Consider the following 22,003-nt stretch of genomic DNA (forward strand, 5'->3'; position numbering starts at 1 on the left):
ACATGGGCCTTTGTGAGGATTTAAAAACAGATCCACAGCACTTATAATACCTAATCTAATGTGATTATTGTGCAAGCAGTATTTAGACTGTATTGTTAGGGAATAAGCAGTTGTTTGGTTTTTTTTCCCCCCTAAATACCTTTGATCTGCGGTTGAATGAATCCAAAGATTCAGTAGTGTAAGCTCTGAGTGTTGACTACTACAGTGAATCTTGAGCAGCTTACTTCCTAAGGAGATTTGGTGCAGGGATGTCAAATACTTACTCTGTTATAGAAGGAGTTTCAGTTTCGTGGGCCACCTTTAAGTCACCAACAGGGAAAGGCTCAAATCCTGGTTCATATTGGCAATCTGATAAGCATCCTGGGGTGGTTTGCCACTTCAGAAGCCTCTTCTGGAACAATAGACTGCTGAAGGGCACAGATACTGCATTGTTTGGAGTGATTCCCAAAATACTTTCTTTTTTTCTTTTCTTTTCTTTTCTTTTCTTTTCTTTTCTTTTCTTTTCTTTCCTTTCCTTTCCTTTTTTCCTTCCTTCCTTCCTTCCTTTCTTTTTTCTTTCTTTCCTTCTTCCTTCCTTCCTTTCTTTTGTTTGATTGATTGATTGCTTAAAATTTTATTGATTCATTTAATTTACATTCTGACCATAGTTTTCCCTCCCTCCTCTCCTCCCACTCACTTCCTCCTCACCTCTCCTCTGTCCTTCCTCAATCCACTTTTCCTCTTTATCTGTTCAGAAAGGGGCAGGCATCCCATGGTATCAACAAAACATGGCATATCAAGTTGCAATGGGACTAAGTATATTTCCTTGTATTTATGCTGGTATGAGAAATAGGTTCCTAAGAGTCAGTCAAAGCCTTAGGGACAATCCCTGCTTCCATTGTCAGGAATCGCAAAAATAGACCAAGCCACACAACTATCACATATATGGAGGTCGGTCCCATTCTCTGGCCGTTGGTTCAGACTTTCTCAGTTCCTATAAGCCAGGTTAGTTGTTTCTGTGGCTTTTCTTGTCATGTTGTTGACTCTCTGGCTCCTACAACCCTTCCTCTCACTCTTCAGCAGGATTCCCTGAGTTAGGCCTAATATTTGGCTGTGGGTCTCTGCATCTGTTTCCATCAATTACTGGATGAAGGATCTTGGATGACAATTGGTGTACTCACCAATCTTATCACAGGAGATGGCCTGTTCAGGCTACACTATTGCTAAGAGTCTTAGATAGGATCATCCTTGTAGGTTCGTGGGACTTTCCCTTGTATTAGTTTCTACCTGCCGTGCACCGCGCCCCCTTGTCTGCGCTTAGTGCGCTATTACCCAGTTCACGAGCTTCGGGCAAGGGGGCTGGAGGTTAAAATACACAAACACACACAGACAGAGAGACAGCGACATGGGTCATCCTTGAATTCCCCAAGAATGCTCCCTTTATTGTGTTCAGGGGCAGAATATATAGAGAGATAGCCACGCCCCAGCCAAACCCACCAGAGACCACTCTCCTGCCATCAGGAACTCCTGAAGGTCTTGTGCTCAGAGCAGCTGTAGGCACTCAGATCAGGGGATTACAAGAAATTCAGGATCTGGGGTCTCACTGCTCCCAACATCTACCTGACCCTGAAAGGCTCCCCCTTTTTAGTCATCTCTTTCAGTACTCTCCCCCTTCACTCATCCTAACATAATCCTTCAAGTTTCCATCTCCACCTGCCCCCATTCTACCCAGGAGATATCTTCTATTTCCCCTTCCTAGAGAGATCCATATGTCACCCCATTTGGCCTTCCTTTTTACCTAGACTCTCTAGGTCTTTGAATTGTAGCATGATTATCCTTTATTTTACAGTTAATACCTACTTATGAGTGAGTACATACCATACTTGCCTTTCTGGGTCTGGGTTACCTCACTCAGGATGAGTTTTTCTAGTTACATCAATGTCCCTTAAAATTACCTGATGTTATTGTTTTTAGCAGCTGAGTAATAATCCATTATGTAAATGTACCAAATTATCTTTATCCATTATTAAGTTGAGGGGCATATAGGCTCTACTACATGAGTTACAGAAATAAAAATAGCATGCTATTGGCATAAAAAACAAATACATTGACCAGGGAACTGAATCGAAGACCCAGACATAAATTCACATACATATAGACACTTGTTTTTTGACAAAGAAGCCAAAGTTATACAATGGAGAAAAAGAAAGCATCTTCAACAATTGGTGCTGGCATAACTGGAAGTCAGCATGTAGAAGAATACGACTAGATCCCTGCACAAAACTCAAGTCCAAGTGGATCAAAGACCTCAACATAAATCCATCCACAGTGAACCTGATAGAAGAGAAAGGGGGGAATAGTTTTTAATGCATTAGCACAGGACACAAATTGCTTGATAGAACACCAGTAGCACAGACACTACAATCAACAATAATAAATAATACCTCATGAAACTGAAAAGTTTCTGTAAGGCATAGGATGAAATGACAGCCTAGAGAATGGGAAAAGATCTTCACCAACCTCATATCTGACAGAGTGATGATCTCCAAAATATATAAAGAACTCAAGAAATTAGACACCAAAAAACCAAAATAATCCAACTAAAAATGGAGTACAGACCTAAACAGAAAATTCTCAACAGAAGATTCTCAAAATGCAGAGAAACACTTCAAGAAATTGTCAACATCCTTAGCCATAAAGGAAATCCAAATCAAAGTGATCTGGAATTTCATCTTACACCAGACAGAATGGCTAAGATCAATAACACAAATGACAGCTTATGCTGGAGAGGATGTGGAGTAAGGGGATCACTCCTCCATTGCTGGTGGGAGTGTAAACTTGTACAGTCACTTTGGAAATCAATATGGTGGTTTCTTAAAAAAATTGAGAATCAACCTAGCTAAAGACCTAGTGACACTACCCTTGGGCATATTCCTAAAGAATGCTCAATAATACCACAAGGCCACTTGCTCAACTATGTTCATAGCAGTTTTATTTGTAATAGCCAGAACCTGGGAATAACTCAAAGAACTTTCTTAAAAGGTGTCTCAGGGTTGAGCAGAGGCAGATTGATGTGGGAAGCTTTGGCATCACATGGCCATTCGGGTCTGTCTCCAACTGGGGGGGAAAGTGATCTATAGAAACACTACCAAAGAGGGCCCTCTGGACTTGTAGCACAGCAATCCCTGGAGTGGGTGGGTGGGAGGGTTTATCCATTTTTCTGTTTCACAGGGGTACTCTGCCTGGAGACACTCAGTGTCCTCCCTGGTCTCCAAACACTTCTTCAATCTGAGAATTGAATGGATTTTCCTTTCCCAGGATCTGAGGCCATTGGGACTGAATCTTCTTCCAGATACGATCTGCCAGCAGCAGCGAAGCCACCTGCAAGAGAGCCAGAGTGAGAGGCAGTAAGGAACCCACCAGCAGGCTTGGCATGCAGCTTAGTTGGTTGAATGCTTGATTAGCATAGAGAGGCCCAAGTTTTACTCCCAGTGCTACATAACTGAGGCACATGCCTAATCCCACCACTCAAGAGGTAGATGCAAGAGGATCAGAAGCTCAAGTTTATCCTTGGGCTACATAGTGGGTTTAAGGCCAATCCAGTATCCATGAGACTTTGTCAAACACTAATGAAACTGACCATCAAGATTTAGTACACTCTGTCTTTCTTAAACCTTTTATCACTGTTAGTATTATCCAAGAGAAACAATTTAAAAGAGGAAGAATTTCTTTTTCTCATGGTCTGTAGACACACCATGATGTAAGAGTATGGTAGAGAGAAGCTGTTCACTCCATGGCAGCCAGTACACAAAGAGGGGAAAGGCAAGGGCCAGTGATAAGATGTTCCTTAAAAGGCCACTCTCAGGATTTCCTTTGCTTCAGCCAGGTCCTGTCTTCTAAAGTTTACTTCACCTCTCACAACAGAACCATTAGCTTGGAAACCTAGAATTTAACACTAAATTCTGGGGGACATTTCATGTTCAAAACTCATCATCATCTATGGTGGGAAGATCTGAGGACTGCGCCTGAGCTCCCTGCCTCCATTTCTGTATATTCGATCTCTTCCCGGAGGTGGGTGGGACCAATAACTTTGTCCAAAGTGATATGGTGATGATGGACAGCAGCCACTTCAGTGATTGTGTCTCCCTATGTAGAACTTGGTCTTGCTGGACTGATGGCTTAAGAAGCTGTGAGCTGATGCTAGGCTCCAACTAAGGACCAGCAAGAAACTGGGTCCTCAGCCCAGTGCTGAATCTGTCAGCCCAGGTGAGTGTGAGGTTGTTTCCCCCAGTTTTGTCTCTGCTGACCTCAGAGCCTCAGTAGCACCCCTTGATGGTAGTTTTGTGACACCTTAAGGACAGGACCAAATTAAGCTATGGTCATCAAAAACTACAACATAACAGATGTTTATCATTTTAAGTTCCTGGATTTGTGACTTGCAGATATAGAACAAGCATATGTTCTCAAAATCCCACTCCTGCACTGCCGTAGACAGCCAGCAACTATTCCATCTGTTTGCCTAAGGCCTGGGTACTGATGACTAGAGGAAGTCTCCCCTGGATGAACTTCCATCCTCATCCAGGAGACCGATATGCAGAATAACCCCATGCCTGAGGGCTGTGAGGGAGAACCACAAGCCAGAATAGGAGGAAATATCAACTCTGCCTGGACAGGAAAGGGCAGCCCTCTTGGGAGAAGCAGAACTTTCGAGGGTAGGTTCTGGATGTTTCTGGGGGAAGCTGTGCACATGGCAGAGACCATGGAGTATACACATGACACATGGGAGGAAAATGGAGCGATCAGGAAGCTCCGGGCATCCAGAAGATGAGACTGGATAGGTAAATTGCTAGGGCTTGGATCCTGAAAAAGACACAGAATGTGAATTGCTTGGCTGGAACAAGAGACGACTTGTGTTAGGCACAGCAGGCTGAGCACTGACTCTTCTGCCAAATGCCACTTTCTTGGCTTCTGTAGCTTTATGCTAGATTTGCTTTGTCCCTAGTGGTAGCAGGATCTAGTCTTGATTGTCCAGCCCTCTGCCCATCTCCATGTGCTTGGGTAAGGAGGCTTTTTCTCAGCAGATGATACATTTAGCAAATGGGCCTGGCTGATCCTCAGGGCCAAATGGCTATATCTCAGCAGTAATTTTAATGTTGAAATTAAGAGAAACATGATTACTGAGGGCCTGAGAGGGGAACACACTGTGAAGTAGGAGGGACACTGTCCTCAGAGGTAGTTCAGCAAGTCAGTTGACAGTGCTGTGTGACATCGGGATGCTTTCTGGAACTCTGCAGGCCAAATTACACAATAAGTAGGATAGGGCCAATGATCAAAAGCTCTTTCTGGGTCTAAACTGCATTAATACTCTAGTAATCATTAGAAGAAAACAAAACAAACTTAGTCATTGCATTAATCAGCCCCAGAATTTTTATGTATTCTAGGGCCTTCTGAAGTGGACCTAAAAACATGTATTCAATTAGGACTTTTACTTCAAGATATTGAGGCTCAAACTCAAGACCACCTTGTGCATGCCAAACAAGCACTGTACTATGTGCCCATCCCTGGCCAGACATCCAACTAAGCATGTGATCATTTTGTTTCTTATTAACTTTTTAGTAAGCATACACACTGGGGTTCCTTATGACACCTCATCCACGCATGTCCTTATACTTCACATATTCATCACATTGCTCTCCCTGCCCTCCTCTTCCTGGTTCTTCTCTCCAAACAGATGCCCTTCTGTTTCATCATACACGCGCGCGTGCGCGCGCGCACACACACACACTTGTTGGAGGAAGGTCACTTGTTCTTCCCAGCCACCTAGCTAGCTTAGACCCGAAATAATCACACAGAAAATGTATTAATTAAATCACTGCTCTCTCTCTCTCTCTCTCTCTCTCTCTCTCTCTCTCTCTCTCTCTCTCTCTCTCTCACACACACACACACACACACACACACACACACACGTATGCATGCACACATGGATGTACGCATGCATGCATCATACAAAACTTAAATCTGGGTTCTGCTTATGAGTGAGAACACACTTTGATTGTCCCTTTTTTTCCTCTCCATATCTTCTTTTGTTCTCCCTGACCCCAAGTAAGCTTTATCCTCTCCCATGTAGCCCCTTTTCTATTTTCATCGTATACATATATTTAGATAAATTATGCAAATGAGAGAAAATGTGGCATTTCTCCTGTCTGTCACACATGCGTCCCTTAACATGAAGGTCTATAGTCATGCCCACTTTTCCGCAGATGATGTGATTTCATTTCTCTCTACGGTTGAACAAAACCCCATTGAGTACAATATCACATCTTGATCGCTCTTGCGTGGCATCTAGGCTGCCTCCACATATTGGCCATTGTGAGCAATGCGGCAGTAAACATGAATGTGCAGGTGTCTCTGTGATGTGCTGACTTAGCATCCTTCTGGACTCCTAAAATCGCACAGCTGACCACAGGGTAGCTGAAGTTCTGTGATGAGCCTCCATGTTGATTTTCTCAGGGGCTACACTAGTTTATGTTTTCTTAAGCATGGGATTTTGATAATATCCACATATCATACTACATAAAACATGTACATGCACCATATGCACACAGCACACACATCATCTTTCCACACATCACACATCCACCAACATAGCACACACACACACACACACACACACACACACACACACACACACACACACACAGCAAGGCTCAGGATAACCATCAGGCTGGCTGGGACTCTCTCACGCAAGGCACAGCCTGCCTTTGAGGACAGAAGCCTGGCCTTCTGGCCACTTTTCCTGACATTCCTCAATCAAGGATGCTGCTTCCAAGTCTGTGGAAAGCTCTTGGTGTGGCTTTTAAACTTGGGACGTTTAAATTGTCTTTTTAACGATAATGTGGTAACAAGGCCGCTGAGGGCATTTATTTCCCTAATGTTAATAAGGGATGAGATGGGGGTGAAGGCACGAAAAGGAAAGTGAAGAGATGGGCTCAGCTTTGAGCTTGTGGTGACTGGTCTGAAAGCAATTAATTGGCTGTCACTCTAACAGAGATTAATGTTTTTCTGAGGGTATACTGCTGAAATACTTTGTCTATAATGAGACCGGCATGCCAATATGCTAGAGACGTGGGAGGAAATGATCTACATTACTCATTCCTTCATCCATTCATTTGGTTCTTTTCACTGAGTCCTCTCTGCAGGTTTCTCCTCTACCCATTGTCTGTTGTCACTCCCATGATGCCCCATTCAGGGAGAGGCATAGACGTCTTTCACTCCCTTTATTCCAAGCTAGTTGTTTCTTAAGCACAGGGTGAGTCTTTTGTTTGTCTCTATTCATAGCTTAAAAAATTAAGCCAGTATCTAGACAATCTAGGACAAAAAATTTACCAAACAGAAAAAGATAGAATAAAAATTATTATCTGTAATTAGAGTTGAGGCAACCTTTCCTAACACTGGGTATAGGTTTCTCTCTCTCTCTCTCTCTCTCTCTCTCTCTCTCTCTCTCTCTCTCTCTCTCTCTCTCTCTCACACACACACACACACACACACACACACACACCAATGTATTCATCTATACATATAGTTTTTTTTTTTTTTTTGGTTTTTCGAGACAGGGTTTCTCTGTGGTTTTGGAGCCTGTCCTGGAACTAGCTCTTGTAGACCAGGCTGGTCTCGAACTCACAGAGATCCGCCTGCCTCTGCCTCCCGAGTGCTGGGATTAAAGGCGTGCGCCACCACCGCCCGGCTCCATATAGTATTTTAAAATATGTTTTTCCTAAAGTGTAACACACAACCTATAAAGTTAGCTCTTTTTGGTAAGCAGTACCACAAGTGTGCCAGAAGTACAGAGCACTGTTATTCCCCATATATTTCCTTGGCTCTCCATTTCCACCACATTTCCCTGTTGGTCTATCTCATTGTAAATGTAGATTTACACCCCCGTCTTTCCCAATGTACTGTCCTCTACCAGACTGCATTTATTTTACATCTTGGAGGATCAAACCTTGGTGGATCAGGAAACAGAGCACTCAAGCCCAGAACCAGTGACAGATGTAACCTTCAAAGTGACCTATTCCTAAATGACTTATTCCTGCTAGCTAGGGACAGTCCAAAAGGTTGCACAGCCTCCACAAACAACACTGCCACCCAAGGACAAACTCCTCACACATACACGAGTCTATGGAGGGATATATATATATATATTATGGAGGAAGGTCATTGGCTAATAAAGGAACTGCCTTGGCCCCTTTTTATTGGTTAGGACATAGGTAGGTGGAGTAAACAGAACAGAATGCCGGGAGAGGAAGTGAGCTCAGACTCAACAGCTCTCCTCTCCAGAGCAGACGCCTCAGGAGAGATGCCATGCTCCCGGCTCCTGGGCAGACACACGCGATGAAGCTCTGAACTAGAATCTTCCCGGTAAGACCGGTGCTCACAGATTATTAGAGATGGGTTGATCGGTATATCAGAATTAGCCAGTAAGGGCTAGAGCTAAGGGCCAAGCAGTGATTAAAGGAATACAGTGTCTGTGTAATTATTTCGGGGCAAAAGCTAGCCGAGCAGGCGGCTGGGGTGTTGGGGACGCAGCCCTGCCGCCCATATTACTACATATATATATATATATATATATATATATATATATATATATAATCATAAGAGATGCATATAAACATCTGCACTTCACAGCATGGTGAAGCCAGAAGTGGTTTCTGATCTCAAGTCAGCTTCCTGTAGTAGCACAAAACATTTGACTTAATTGCTTGATGATCTGGAGTTGCACCAAGTGCTCAGTGATTACTGCTGGGAATTGAGAGGGTTGTGGAAAATCTATATTGACCCCAGGAGATACTGGGAATCTCAAATGAAATCTCTCTGATAAAAAACTCGTTTTGCCTTCCTCTATGCTTCCTCAGCTTGAAGTTAGAAACAGAAAATACCATTTGCTTAAAGGTGTTCAAGGGAAACCTTTTCCCTTCTCTTCCCTCCCAGAACAAACTTTTCAAAGTGTGCTTTCCCACCCCCTCCATTAGGGTTTAGACAATGAACATTAGCTCTCACAGAGCACTGTGCATATGATGCTGCCTTTTTCTCTTACAGCCAGCAACTGCTCATGCATTTGTTATGAAGAAGGCTTTAGGACAGCAATTCCAAGAGTGTATTTTTCAAAGTGAGTCTCCATCACTGAGTGAGTTCTCTGAAAGAGCGCCTTCTCTGGGCATTCCCACAATCAACCCACCAGATGAACCCTGGGGAGAACTGGAGGCACACAGTGTTAGTACAGCTTCCTGTGCTGCCCCAGAAAGTCCCAACAGATGCTGTAGCTGAGAACCACTGCTTCCGAGGCTTGCTACGTACATATACTGAATGTGTAGTTTTTTGATTCCAATAATGGTGGCTTTGATTGGATTTCATTATCAGTTTAGTAGGTGACCCATTTTTCACCCATGAGAATTTGAGTAAAGTAGTAAGAGTGGAAGACTCCACAAAAACCATGCTTTGGGGGCAACTATGGGATTAGACTGAGTTATGAGCATAAGGACACCATTTCTCTGACTCATTGCCTCCGTGCTATTGGAAGGTCCTGGTACACAGGCCAGTCATCTGCCTGGTAGACACCACTGCACATATATGGCTTCCTGTGTGTCTGGCTCCTTCCCCAAAGTAAAGCCAGAAGGGGTTGGACTGCTCCTGTCAGGTGTGACCAATGTTCCAGGCATACAGAAGTCTGAATGCTGCTAAAACCATGGGATCTCCATACCCACTCAAAATTCTTTGTTTTACCTTAAAATTCTCTTTGAAGAGTCCACAAAGCAAGGGGACTTCACACTCTATTGTCTTCTGTAAGCTTCTGGTGGAATGTCTCTTTCAGCTTTTCCTCATAAGCCCCCATCACACACTGGGGCCAGGAGGGCAGAGTTGAATTTCTGGCCAGTGCTACCTAGAGCTTGCAAATTTCTCTTCCCTCAGATGACAAGCTTCAAACTAAGCCATGTTTCCTGGGCCACCTGTATGGCTATTGACAGCTGTACTTCCTCAGGAGGTACACCTGTGTGTAGTCCCCCTCCTAAAGTTGAATAAGAAACACCAGGAGGATCAAATACCTGCAGTGAGATCCTCACCAGAGATTCTTTGGATGCCTCTCACTTTTCCTTTCCATGGTCTGTTTTTGTTGCTGCTTTTTGTTCTCTCTCTCTCTCTCTCTCTCTCTCTCTCTCTCTCTCTCTCTCTCTCTCTCAGCTTGCAGGTGTTCACTTCAGCATCTGGCTCTCCAGTCTTTATTGTTAAATTGAATAATTGAGATTTAGTCAAAAAGCAACATTTGGGGGGCTGGAGAGATGGCTCAGTGGTTAAGAGCACTGGCTGCTCTTCTAGAGGTCCTGAGTTCAATTCCCAGACACACATGGTGGCTCACAACAACCTGTAATGAGATCTGGCACCCTCATCTGGTGTGAAGGTGACCATGCAGCAAAACACTGGATATATAATAAATAAATCATTTTTTTTTTAAAACAGCAAATACAGAGTGGGGCTACATAGATTTCACTGAAAACTCAAAATGGCTTAATGCCTTTGACGTTGAATCACTGCTAAATTTAATGCAGGCTTTACCAGCCCAAAGCTGAAAATCCGCCTTGCTTGTGTTTTCTCTGTAGTAAGAGTGCTCAGAGCTCTGCAGAGAAGACAGTGGCCAAGTGCTCTCAGTTGGAGGAGGGCATTGCTCTCTCGCTCAGTCCTTCTCACCAAAATACAGCCTCTTGGACCTGGCCATGTGTGGACACCACTGATTTTAACACTGAAAACATGGCAGCTGTGTAAACACCTATGTTTAAGAAGGAATTTAGGTTCAGCTCCAGGCTCTCTGTAGCGGACGAATGATGTTTTTATTAGTCAGAGCAAACGACAAATTAAATACACGGTGGTTGCTGGTTTGCCAGCTGGCCCAGTCTGAGGTGACTGCTTAGGAAGTGGGTTCACTGACCCAGACTGTTCTTCTCCCTACACCTCTCTGCACAGTTGCCATCTGGGCCCTCCATAAACCTTCCCAGGGCTTTTGTGTCTCGTGAACTTACAAAGTTAAGGTAAATGGAGACCTGGGGGAGACTGTTTAGCTCTTTAAAGACGCCCATTGGCTCGGTGTTGTGTGTCTCCAGCAGCAGACAGGTTCAGGGTTGAAGAGGAATGAAGGGCTTGATTCATAGAAACTCCCTTGTTATATCATAATGTTTTGTTCTCAGTTGGGCAGAGACAATTCATTTCTCTTCAGACAGAAACAGTTGTGTTCCCGTGTCCTGCTCTTGTGTTCACAGGACTCCCACTTTTTTAACATGGCGGCTCTGTAGAGTCAGATGGTCCCCGTGAGTTTGAAGAGGAGGCTTTGGGTAATTCCCAGGACGGGGCTAGGAGGATATTGTTTTGCAGGGAGTGTGGTTTGGATGGGGCTACCAAGGCTACAGGCACCAAAGACACTGACACATGGTTGAGGAGGACCTGAGGGAAACTAGGTGTGGTGAATGCCATGGCTCTTTCAGTGCTGTCCTTTCCCTGCTGTCTGATTTGGGACCCAGTGATGCTCTAAGTCACTCTTCAGATGCCGTAACTTCAGGGCTCTCAAGCTAATGGCTAAGCTATGTTGTGTCTATAGGCTATAAATTGGTGCCCTGGTTCTCTGTAACATATTTTCACTGCTTGACTTAATTTCTTTTTACTTTTTCCAGTTACCTTCACCTAAGAATTGTCCATCTCGATACTGCAGCTGTAGCTATAAACAAGGACAAGAGGAATAGATATAGATATGGTTAGGACATCAAATCTAGGACCTCAACCATTCCGGACGGGTTCTGTATTGCTGAGCTATAGCCCAGCCCTATTATGGTTACCTTTTAGGAATATAAGTCTGATTTCTGTCTAGGAAACATCCATTGGCCTCATTCTTCATGGAAAAAGGGGAACCCCATGCAAGCTTGCTAGCATCTGCTTCGGAGCCCATCTTCTTTCCTCTCCATTCCACGTGCGTGTCTCTGTTCTAGCTGCACTGAAGCATGTGGACCCCTCCAGCATTCTCAGCTTTCTCTAGCTTCAGACTTTTGCTCGTGCTGTTTCCGATGCTTGACACACTTCCTGCAGCCTTTCCCCTCCTCTTCATCCCCTTTGTCAGCCATGGTCTTAGTTCTGATGTCACATCCTCAGACACCCTTTCCTAGCATCATCTTCTGCCACCTTCCCAGCTCATCATTCTTGCTTGCACATTTAGCGTTACCACATTAAATTTATTTATTTCTCCATCTCTCTCCTACTGTATGCTATAATCTTAAACAACGAAAACTGATTTTCTGTTCATTTTTGAGTTTTGACAGTTGGGCAGGCACTCAACACACACTACTGGATGGCAAGTTGTCAACCTGGACTTTTCAGCTCAATATGTTTGATAGGTAGGAGGGTTTGATAGAGCATGGTGGCCCACTGCTGCCCACTTTAGACATGGGTACGCATACTCGCTCACTCACCACTCACTCACGCACTGTGGAACACACCGTACAGGAATCATGTTAAGAGACTATGGGACACATTACACATTAGGACTCTGATTTCAATAACCAATTGTATGTAAAACATACACACTCCAGCATAGGCTCCCAATTTGGTAGAATGTGAACTTTCAAATTATTTTAAGAGTCAGACAGGGACGGGCTGATATTTGATAATGCAAACACGTATGTCCTGAGGGACAAGACAAAGCTCTGTGAGCTTTGGGCATCTTCTTTGTGTTTGGTTTCAGGTGACACCATAGCTGGCCATCTTCTTATGTCTCTATCCTCTATGGAATCAGACTTCTGTTGTGCCAAGAGGAGCTCAAGAACTCCTACCTCAGTGGGAGGAAGTGTCCCAAGTGTCTTTAGTTCTGACAAAATGGGAAGCTGAGGCAGGAAGGATCATTTGATCCCAGAAGCGTACGGAACCCAAGAAAGAGTGTTTTATAAGGGTACCTCTTCTAAAAAAGGGGGTGGAGTTTCACATTATTCTATAAAAAAAAAAGGAACCGTTTTTGTGGAGCCAGATCCCAATTACTAGTTTCTAGCCAATAATTCTCTGAACAACTCATTTATCTGACACACAGAAATTCAATATTCTGAGTGTATTACTAGGATTTTTAAAAATTGGTTGTTTTAAACAGTGAGGTGGGTATTTAATCTTCTCCTTCAGGTTTACCATGTACGGACGTCTTCATTGCCTTTCACCCATTAGGCACCCCCTTTCTTTTTTCTTTCCTTTTGAGGTAATTTTTCACCATGCCCATGGACAAACGCTGAGCCCAGGCCTGGCGAAGATGAATTCCATTCAAGTTCTCAAGGGCACCTGGCCCTTCCTGCACTCAGCCAGGGGTGGGGGCCTTGTCATCACCATACCACACTGACCAAAGCTGGGTCAGGCGCCTATGGTGACAGAGGACTGCCTGAGGCAGACGGCCATCCCACCCCGTGGAAAACCAGCTTTCAGGATGTCCAAGTGTCACAAGAGCTCCCTGGTGCTTCCTTCTCTTTTTAAAATAGAAATGTCACATGCGTGTCAAGAATATGGGGCAGATAAAAGTAGAGCTTCGCTGTCTGAAGGCCGGATAACGGGAGGGGAGTGGGACAAGCGTGACTAAGCCCCAGTCCTCAGCTCCCATGAGGTGTAAAGAAACCAGAGCCCAGCCCCTTCCTAGCACTGCTTGAATTTGGAGAGAAGGAACGGCTCTTTCTGCAAGCCACTGCTAAAGCATTGTTCTCTCATGGTGTTCGTTCTAGAGAGACTCATACAATGTTTCTCACACAACACATATTCAGGAATCCTTGCGATTATTACTAATTTAAGTATAATACATTTTTTTGAGAATTTCATACATCTGTATGATGTATTTTGAACATATTTTGCAGTCATTTTTTTTTCTAGGTGTTGACTTTTCTTTTTACGTAAGGCATGGCTGATGGCTCTTTTCTCATTGGCCACTAGGGAGCCCTGAGCAGGTTTTGTAGGTCTCCCGGGGTAGTTCCTCGGGGTTGCCCTCCACATATTTTATGAACTGTAGAAACCACATCAGAGACCCTGGTAAATTTTGTACCTTATTTTACTTTCTCGCTGATTTTCACATTATTTTACTGAATTTTCTATGTTACATATGTGTTCACACAATCTAAAATTACTTCTGGGAATAAACTAGCATAAACACCAACATATGAATGCATGCATATATTTTAGAAAACCAAGCAGATAGCCTCAGCAACACTCACCTCATTGGGGTGGAATCCATCCACGGGCTCAATAAGCTGCCACGGCTGGCCACCTCTTTTCCGCCACTCCTCTATGACTGAAAAACACACAGTTGGAGGGATACAGACGAGTTTCATGCTGCCAAGGATAAGGAGCTCGTGTGATGTCATCCAGTGTCTCCTGCTCTTTTCTTTAATTCTTGTGTATGGATGTTGTGCCTGCATGCATGTCGGTGTGCTACCTGCATACTTGGTACCCATGGAGACAAGAAGAGGGCATCAGATCCCCGGGTGGCAAATGCTGGTGAGTTGCCCCATGGGTGCTGGGAATTGAACCCTGGTCTTCTGGAAGAACAGCCAGTACTCTTAACCACTGAGCCATCTTTCCAACCCTCCAGCCCTTATTTTACCTCATCATGGCTCCTTCTGAGCTGTTGCCTTGGGCTGGGAGTTTTCAGAACAGCAATAATCTCCCCACTGTGTGATTTTTTTTCTAAGTTAAAAAGAGCACGTGTGAAATTCACGGGGTGAATGTGGCTTGTGTGTTAGGGCGGGCAGGGGAAGTCAAGTGAGTGTTAAAATGCGCAGCAACCGTTTAAGCCCATCTGATCTTTCCCTCGTGTGGCAGGACAGGCCTCTTTGCAGACGGGAAGATGACATTTTGCTAATATCTCCTTTCACGTGCTGCCATTTGCAGACACTGCCTATGTACGTCAAGCAATCACCAAGAACAATCATACAGCGTATCAGAAATATAATTGCATAAAATTATCTCAACACTGCATTTAGAGAGAGCATGGCTACAGAGAAAATATTATGAGCCCCAAAGAGATGAAAAGCAATAAAACTGTCCTTCAACAGGGATAAAAGACTACGCATGTCAGTTCCTCCATGGCGGCAGTACAATTAATTCTACGTTGTAATATCACAGAGCCAATAAGAATTCCTCACAGAAATTGCAGTCCCTGGAGAGCCTTCAGAAGTAACCATTTGAGAGACTTCTGCTTCCAGCAGAACACCTCACTTTCCTAGCATGCGTCAAAATCTGCAGTGCAGGTATGATTCCAATTGTGCTCTGCACCCGTTTCTCAAAGTTTCCTCAACCTCAAGGCCAGAGGACTGTGCCCTTTCCTTCTCCTTACCCTGGGGAAGGATGGAGGCACCGTCTGGTGAAGTCACTGGCATGAGGCTGAATCACTCCTCTGTTGCTTTTCAATGACAACTGAGATGCCATCCTTTCTTACTGCCCAACCTTTGTCCCCAAGGTGGAAAATAATGTTTCCCTTACCAAAGTTCACTGGGAAATACCATGCTGATGCCCCACTTAACTTATTCCTGAGCAAGGTGACAGGTGGCTCTTTTTCTTTTTTGTCTATTTTTGAGTCAGGGTATTAGATAGCTTGGATTGGTTTCCAACTTGCTAGATATACAAGAATGGCCTTGAACTCCTGATCCTCCTGCCCCTACATCCGGAGCACTAGCTCCTTTGCCTTTCAGGGTGCACTCCTGGGTTTAATTGGTGGTTCTTAGAAGAAGCTGCTGTTGGTAAGTAGCATTTGCACCTCTTGGAAGACTCTCAATGAGTCGTCGGCTGTGCCATTGTGTGGTGTGTTCCCCATATGGGACCTCAAATTATTTTCTGCTGGTAAAGAAGGGTTTTTTATTCCCTCTGAGGACGGGTATGGATTTGTCCTTTGATGGAAAGCTAAGAGTTGCCCTGATGAGGAAGCTGCACTCACTATTATGAAGAAGCTCAGTTGGTTCTTCTAAACCAGATTGCACCCCTCAACAGTTTGTTTCCTGCCTTTGGATGCAGTGTTCATTAAAAGGGAGTGGCCATAGGAAACTGCCCTGCCTCTGTTTCCAGTTGCCTGCCTGTTTGGACATTTTTGGGCACACAACCTTGGAATCAGGTTTTTTGTTTTTGGTTCAATTCCAATTACTCTAAATTTCTTTGAATGTCATACTGAGGCTCCTCTAGGCTCCAGGTCCCCTTCCTGACCACAAGGCCAGCTCTACCTGTTCAGGGATGCCCCTCCCTGCCTGCTCATGTGATGTGCAAACCATTCACGCTTGCTTCAGGCTCTTCACTTTCCTCTTGTCCAGTAGGGGATGAGCCAGTGTTCTGCCCCTTCCTGGGAAATGTTTTATGTGATTGTCTATCAAACCCACCTCCAGTCTGACTATCCAACAGGTTATGTGTTAAGAATGGCCAGATGTGTTAAGAGTTTCTGTAAATGCAGAGTTGAGGTCACTCCTATGGACCCTTGAATGCTGGCTCTTTATATTTATATGGTATCCATCTCCTCTCTCCTTGCACTCGATCAAAAATTGACAAGGATGGGGTGGGGCAGGGATTCCACCTGGTATGGACCTCAGCCTCTAGTCCTTGAGACCTCAGAAGTGATTTTGCTTCCATTCTCTTGTGTACCTTTCACTTCACTCATGGCCCCGCAACTTCCTAGATAGAGCCTGCTGGGAAACTGCAGGTGGATGAGGAAAGTCACCAGTCAGAGCCCTTTGGTATTAAGGAGATACATAGCGAGTCGTGAACTTCACCCAAATCTTCATGGCTTCCCTGGTGTGCTGAAGTAGGAAGCCTCACGCAGAACTTCTAGACTTTCCACATTTGCAAAGAAGGTGGCATCACAAGCTCAGCCAAGATGCGCATCTCCACCCACTACAATGTATGGTCAGATTAGACTAATGAAAATATTTGACACAGAATGAAGCGATGTGACTAAAACTATTGAGACTAATTTTAGTGCAGTTTGTAAACCAGCTCTGAAAATACTGTCAACAGCTGACATACGAGTCCTTCACAGGTCCCTTTTAACAAGTGTTAGTAACAAGTAATTTATGTACAATAAATCACACGTGTTTCAAGCGAAAGACAACAACAAAATCTTTGCCTTCAGCAGTCAAAAGAAAATCTACAATAGAATCACAGTGATTGGGAGGTGAGAAAACTTCACAGTGGAAGGCAAATGTGAGTTAACAAAAATGTTAAAAAGTGTTTAAAACTACTGCACGTACTGGCTTTGTGGGAGCCTAGGCAGTTTGGATGCTCAACTTACTAGACCTGGATGGAGGTGGGGACTTCCCACAGGGCAGGGAACCCTGATTGCTCTTCGGGCTGATGAGGCGGGGGGGGGGGGGGACCTAATTGGGGGAGGGGGAGGGAAATGGGAGGCAGTGGGGGGAAGAGACAGAAATCTTTAATAAATAAATAAATTAAAAAAAGTGTTTAAAAAATGGTTTAAGTCAAGATAGAGTTCCTTGAAAAAGCCACTGCTAGGATAGAATTCCCTGAGGGAGCCATTGCTAGGATTCTTGTGTTAAAGGGGTCAGAGTTGCTTATGTAGGAGTTTCTTTCAGCTTAGCTCACTGTTGACTCCAAGGTTTAAAATTGTTCTAAAATATTTCCATTTTAATTTGAGTTTCTGTGGTCCCCAAAGGAATGGAGAGATGTAGATGCATCTCTTCATAGAACAGACAGATAAAATTCAATCATCAGAACTGATCACTATTTTCAAAATGGTCCCTCTTAGTCACTTTGGAGGCTAAGCAATTCTACACTTGTGGGATTATGAACAGGAAACACAGCAGTGAAGAATAAAAGGAAGGGAGGAGGATATTTACTCGCTAAGTTTTGCCACGAAGCATGGATGTAATGCGGGGAGGAAGGGGCTATTTTCTTCTTGTGTGGCAGGCAATGAGGGGACTGGAGCCCAGGGCTCCTGCACATTGGACGAGGGCTTTAGCACTGCATTGCTACTCCAGGCAAGGACTTCTTCCCATTATCACCATACTCAGACAATTCTCAATGGTTTCAATAATAATAATGTATTCCTCCTTGTTGGGAAGCTTATCCATGCTTTCAAACTTGGTCTTAACTTTGCATCATAGTAGACTACATGGCAGAGTCCAGCCTTCAGAATAACTGATTTGCCATATGAAATAATAGTTAATATTAAAAGAACACAGCACAGAGTCATCAAGTATGCAATCAGTCAATCCACAGGGAAAATAATTTTTTTCATACGATTATTTTTTCTTCCAAAGTACTGGTTGCCACATAGAAGTGGCCACCAGGGATGTAAAATTTAAGGGTGAGTAACTCATAGGCAAGATTATAGGTTTTATGTGTACCTTGCCTATGACTAGATGGAATGATTCTTTGTGACAGTTTCAGGATAAGATTCTGTTTTCAGGAGAAAGGCAACCGCAGATATGGCATGTATTTCTTCCTCAAGAAGAGGCTCGATCAAGGACAACATGGCAGATTAGTCTTTCCCACTTGTTTTTGTGTGTGTTTATGGATGGGCATCCACACATTCGTGTGTGTGTGTGTGTGTGTGTATGTGTGTGTGTAAGCAAGAGGTAGATGTTGAGCTTTTTCCTCAGTTGCTTGATACATTAGCTTTTGAGACAAAATTTCGCACTGAACCGGGAGCTCATCGACTTGTCCAGGATGTCTGGGAAGAAAGTTTCAGGGATCTGCTCAGTGGGCAGGATTATAGACATGTGCCACAGTACCCCATTTCTATGTGGAGTCTGGGGATCCGAACTCAGGTCCTCATGCTTGTGTGGCAAGCACTTTACCAACACAGTCGTCTCCCAGGACTCCTATTTGTGTTTTGGAGGAGCTAAATTAAGCTTCTTGAATGATCATGGAACATCTGTTGGGATTTGGTGCATAATATATTTTCTCTATCTGTAAATCAGAAAAATTCTACTCACAGCCATCTTTTCAGAGAGCCACAGAAGCAGTGGAGGAAGATTTATAGGGCGTGTGGTAGCTCTTGCTTTGATGAATAGTAAAACTAGCAGATATTTCAAACAGAAATCTGCATTCTGATCAGCACCATGAGGTCATTGGCTGCTTTTGCAGACACACAGGGGAGAGAGCACAAGTTTATTACAGCTGGGCTGTCTTTGAAGCCAGGGGCAGCAGGAGGTATGTTTAAGCTGTCAATGTGAGAATGACCTTATCAGTCAAGACGCATTCTCCTTCTTCCACCACTGGGAAGGGAGAAAGGAAAAGGATGTCACAATGCTCAAGTTGACATGTCTTGGAGACAAACTTCTACTTCTGCTTAGTTCATAAGTGGTTGGAGAATGAGTCAGCAAATGACAAATGAGAGAAGGAGCCATCACCTTTCAGTGCTGGACCCAGGCTGTCAGAGCGGAGAGGAAATAGGTCTTGTGCCTCCTCCAAGTGTCAGGGATGCTCAGCTCCGATTTTCTCTGTCACAGGGATGTGAGATTGTGTGATGAGAAAGGAGGACATTTGTGGTACGGTACTCAGCTCTAATGCAGTGTGGAGACTAGGGCAATTTTCATAGGGCTCCAGACTGCAGATTTAATAAACACCTCGACTGGGTTTTTATTTCTGATGAAAGGAGACCTGGGTAATAATGAGCTGCATTTACACCGCAGCTTCCTCGGGGGACTTGTGGAAATATTTCCTCAGGTATGAATGATGATGCTTGGACTCTGGAAGAGAATACTTACGTGGAAGAATGTGGGGGGTGCTTTACCCACAATGACAACAAGCCGGCCGATGATGCCAGCTAACGGTTATCCTGTCTTTGCTATTCCACAATCCTATGATCTATGTCTGAACTGAGATAAGAACATGCTTATAAATTCTGGGCTCTTCTTATAATAGCAAGTTATAAGCACTAGGGACAGATTATCAAGTTAATAGGCTGCCATGATTTTTAAGATGAGAGGTTATCTCCAGAGATGGGTCTGGAGTAGATGATTGTTCTATGTACTATGATAAATGCTAGGATTTCAAGTTTAAAATTTCTTAACTTGGTCACAAGTTGAGATTTTATAATAGTCCCCAAAAGGGAGATACAAATTCTGGCCCTTTCAGAGGAAGACATGGAAGTCCATAGCCATTAAATGCCTTATGGGGCATTGATACAGGAAAGTCCCAGAACACCACCCTCTGCCTCACTCTCGGGTGCTCAATAACTTCAGATGGCCAAGAGGAAGCTGGCAAAACTGAATCTTCACACTTGTTTTTAAGAACTTGGAGAGGAATTATGAAACAGGAAATTTTTCTCATTGTTGATAGGAATTTCCAAGCAAGGGATTTGATACTAAGATGTGGATACGGTTGATCAGACATTTTCTTCCCTGTGTAGCCATTGGCACAGTGCATATGCTCCTGAAAAAGAATCCCCACATAAGCACCTGTAAATAACCCCAATAAAACACACCGTGCCCTACATAGACTCAGAGATATGAAAGTCAAGAGGGGCTAGCTGGGAAGTGGAAGAGTGTTAATGGGTGTAGGAGGAGGACAAGAGATGGTAACAGGAGGTGAGTATGATTGAAATATATTATGTGCATGTTCAAAATGTCAGAATGAAGCCATTATTATGCATAATTAATATATGCTAATAAAAACATTTAAAAGGGAATCCCCACTTGGACGTTTTGGAGTTGGAGAGGATAGAGATGCCCAGCGAAATGCCTGCATCACCAGAGATAATGAATGACAGTTGTAGAAATCATTCTGGACAATAAAAAATGTCCCACATGAATGTTAGACATTATTAGATTTTCAATAACTTTTACTCACATTCAAGGTTGGTAACGATCAAAGATCACGTGGTGGTGCATTTGTTTACATCAAGAATTCATGAATAAGTCTTTAACCCTGCATTTTAATGAGAGGTTATTTATCAAAGTGTCTCTCCCTATGAGAGAGCTGAGTGTCGTGTAGGCAGGAAATCTAGTAAAGCCTGATCAATCTTGTTGAAAGGATGTTCAGAGCTGCAGTCCTCCAGCCTGCAATGCAAACCATGTTAGCTAATGTAATATTCAATAATTCATGACGGCCATCTGCTGCCTTCCAGATGCTTGAGCTGGGGGGCTAGGGTTGAGGGACAGTGATGAGGAATCTTCCCTCTGCTGCACATACTGAAGCCTTACATTAGCATCATCTCAGCTGGCAGTCAATCAACAGGGCCTTTTCTCATCCAGAAAAATTGCTTAACAATGAAAATGAATCTTGGAGGGTTACAAACAAGAAGTAATTTTTTTTTTTAAAAAAAGAACCCTTTATGATGAATGAGTGAGTCTAGTAAGCAAGCCTGAGTTCGTGTGGTTATTTGTCGGTGGCTCCCATGTATAGTTAAAATGCTATCAAAAAATATTCTTTCCAGAGAGTTGGGACATGGTTTACTTCTAGAAGGACTTTTTTTCCCTTTTGCTAAGAGCTTCTGGTTAGTTTCAGGTCCAGGCTTATTCCAGGTATTGAGCACTCTACTGCAGGAGGCGTGGCCTCACTCTTTGCTTCTGCCACATCTATTTCCAGCACACTGGTAAACAAGGCATTGCTAATCTGGCAAGAATTGCTAGGACTTACCACAGGGCAGGGAACCCTGACTGCTCTTTGGACTGGAGAGGGAGGGGGAGAAAAGTGGGGGGAAAGGGAGAGGGGTGGGAGGAGGGGGAGAAGAATGGGAGGAGGGGGAGGGAAATGGGAGGCTGGGAGGAGGTGGAAATTTGTTTTTTTTTTTCTTTCTTTTCTTTATTCTCCTTTTATCAATAAAAAAAAAAGGAAAAAAAAAAGAATTGCTAGTTGAGTCCTTTAGAGTAGGGACTTCCAGCTCCAACTCGCCCCAGCCACTCACTGGTCCTGTTGTTTCAGAGGCTCTAGAACAATGGAGAATTGAGGAGGTGGCATTGATTCTCAACCTGCCAGACAGCACCTCATGCTTTCTCTTTTCTCAATGCTCAGAGTCGTCATGTCA

The 22,003-nt window shown here is 43.8% G+C and overlaps 1 protein-coding gene across 6 annotated transcripts in view; it reads right to left on the reverse strand.

Moving 5' to 3' along the window:
• Nucleotides 1–3,173: 3,173 nt before the first annotated feature.
• The window catches only part of Aoah (acyloxyacyl hydrolase), a 186,850-nt gene continuing 168,020 nt past the window's right edge, over nt 3,174–22,003 (reverse strand). For 2 of the 6 annotated variants that reach the window (XM_075970119.1, XM_075970118.1), the window contains 2 exons: nt 14,247–14,323; nt 3,174–3,360 (listed from right to left, as the gene is read on the reverse strand). In XM_075970119.1, the coding sequence (XP_075826234.1) occupies nt 3,232–3,360; nt 14,247–14,323 (206 nt within the window). In that variant the 3' untranslated portion in view covers nt 3,174–3,231. The other 4 variants (XM_075970122.1, XM_075970123.1, XM_075970120.1 and 1 more) reach the window with 4 other exon arrangements.

Source organism: Microtus pennsylvanicus, chromosome 4 (assembly GCF_037038515.1).
Source record: "Microtus pennsylvanicus isolate mMicPen1 chromosome 4, mMicPen1.hap1, whole genome shotgun sequence".
In the NCBI taxonomy this organism is placed as follows: domain Eukaryota; kingdom Metazoa; phylum Chordata; class Mammalia; order Rodentia; family Cricetidae; genus Microtus; species Microtus pennsylvanicus.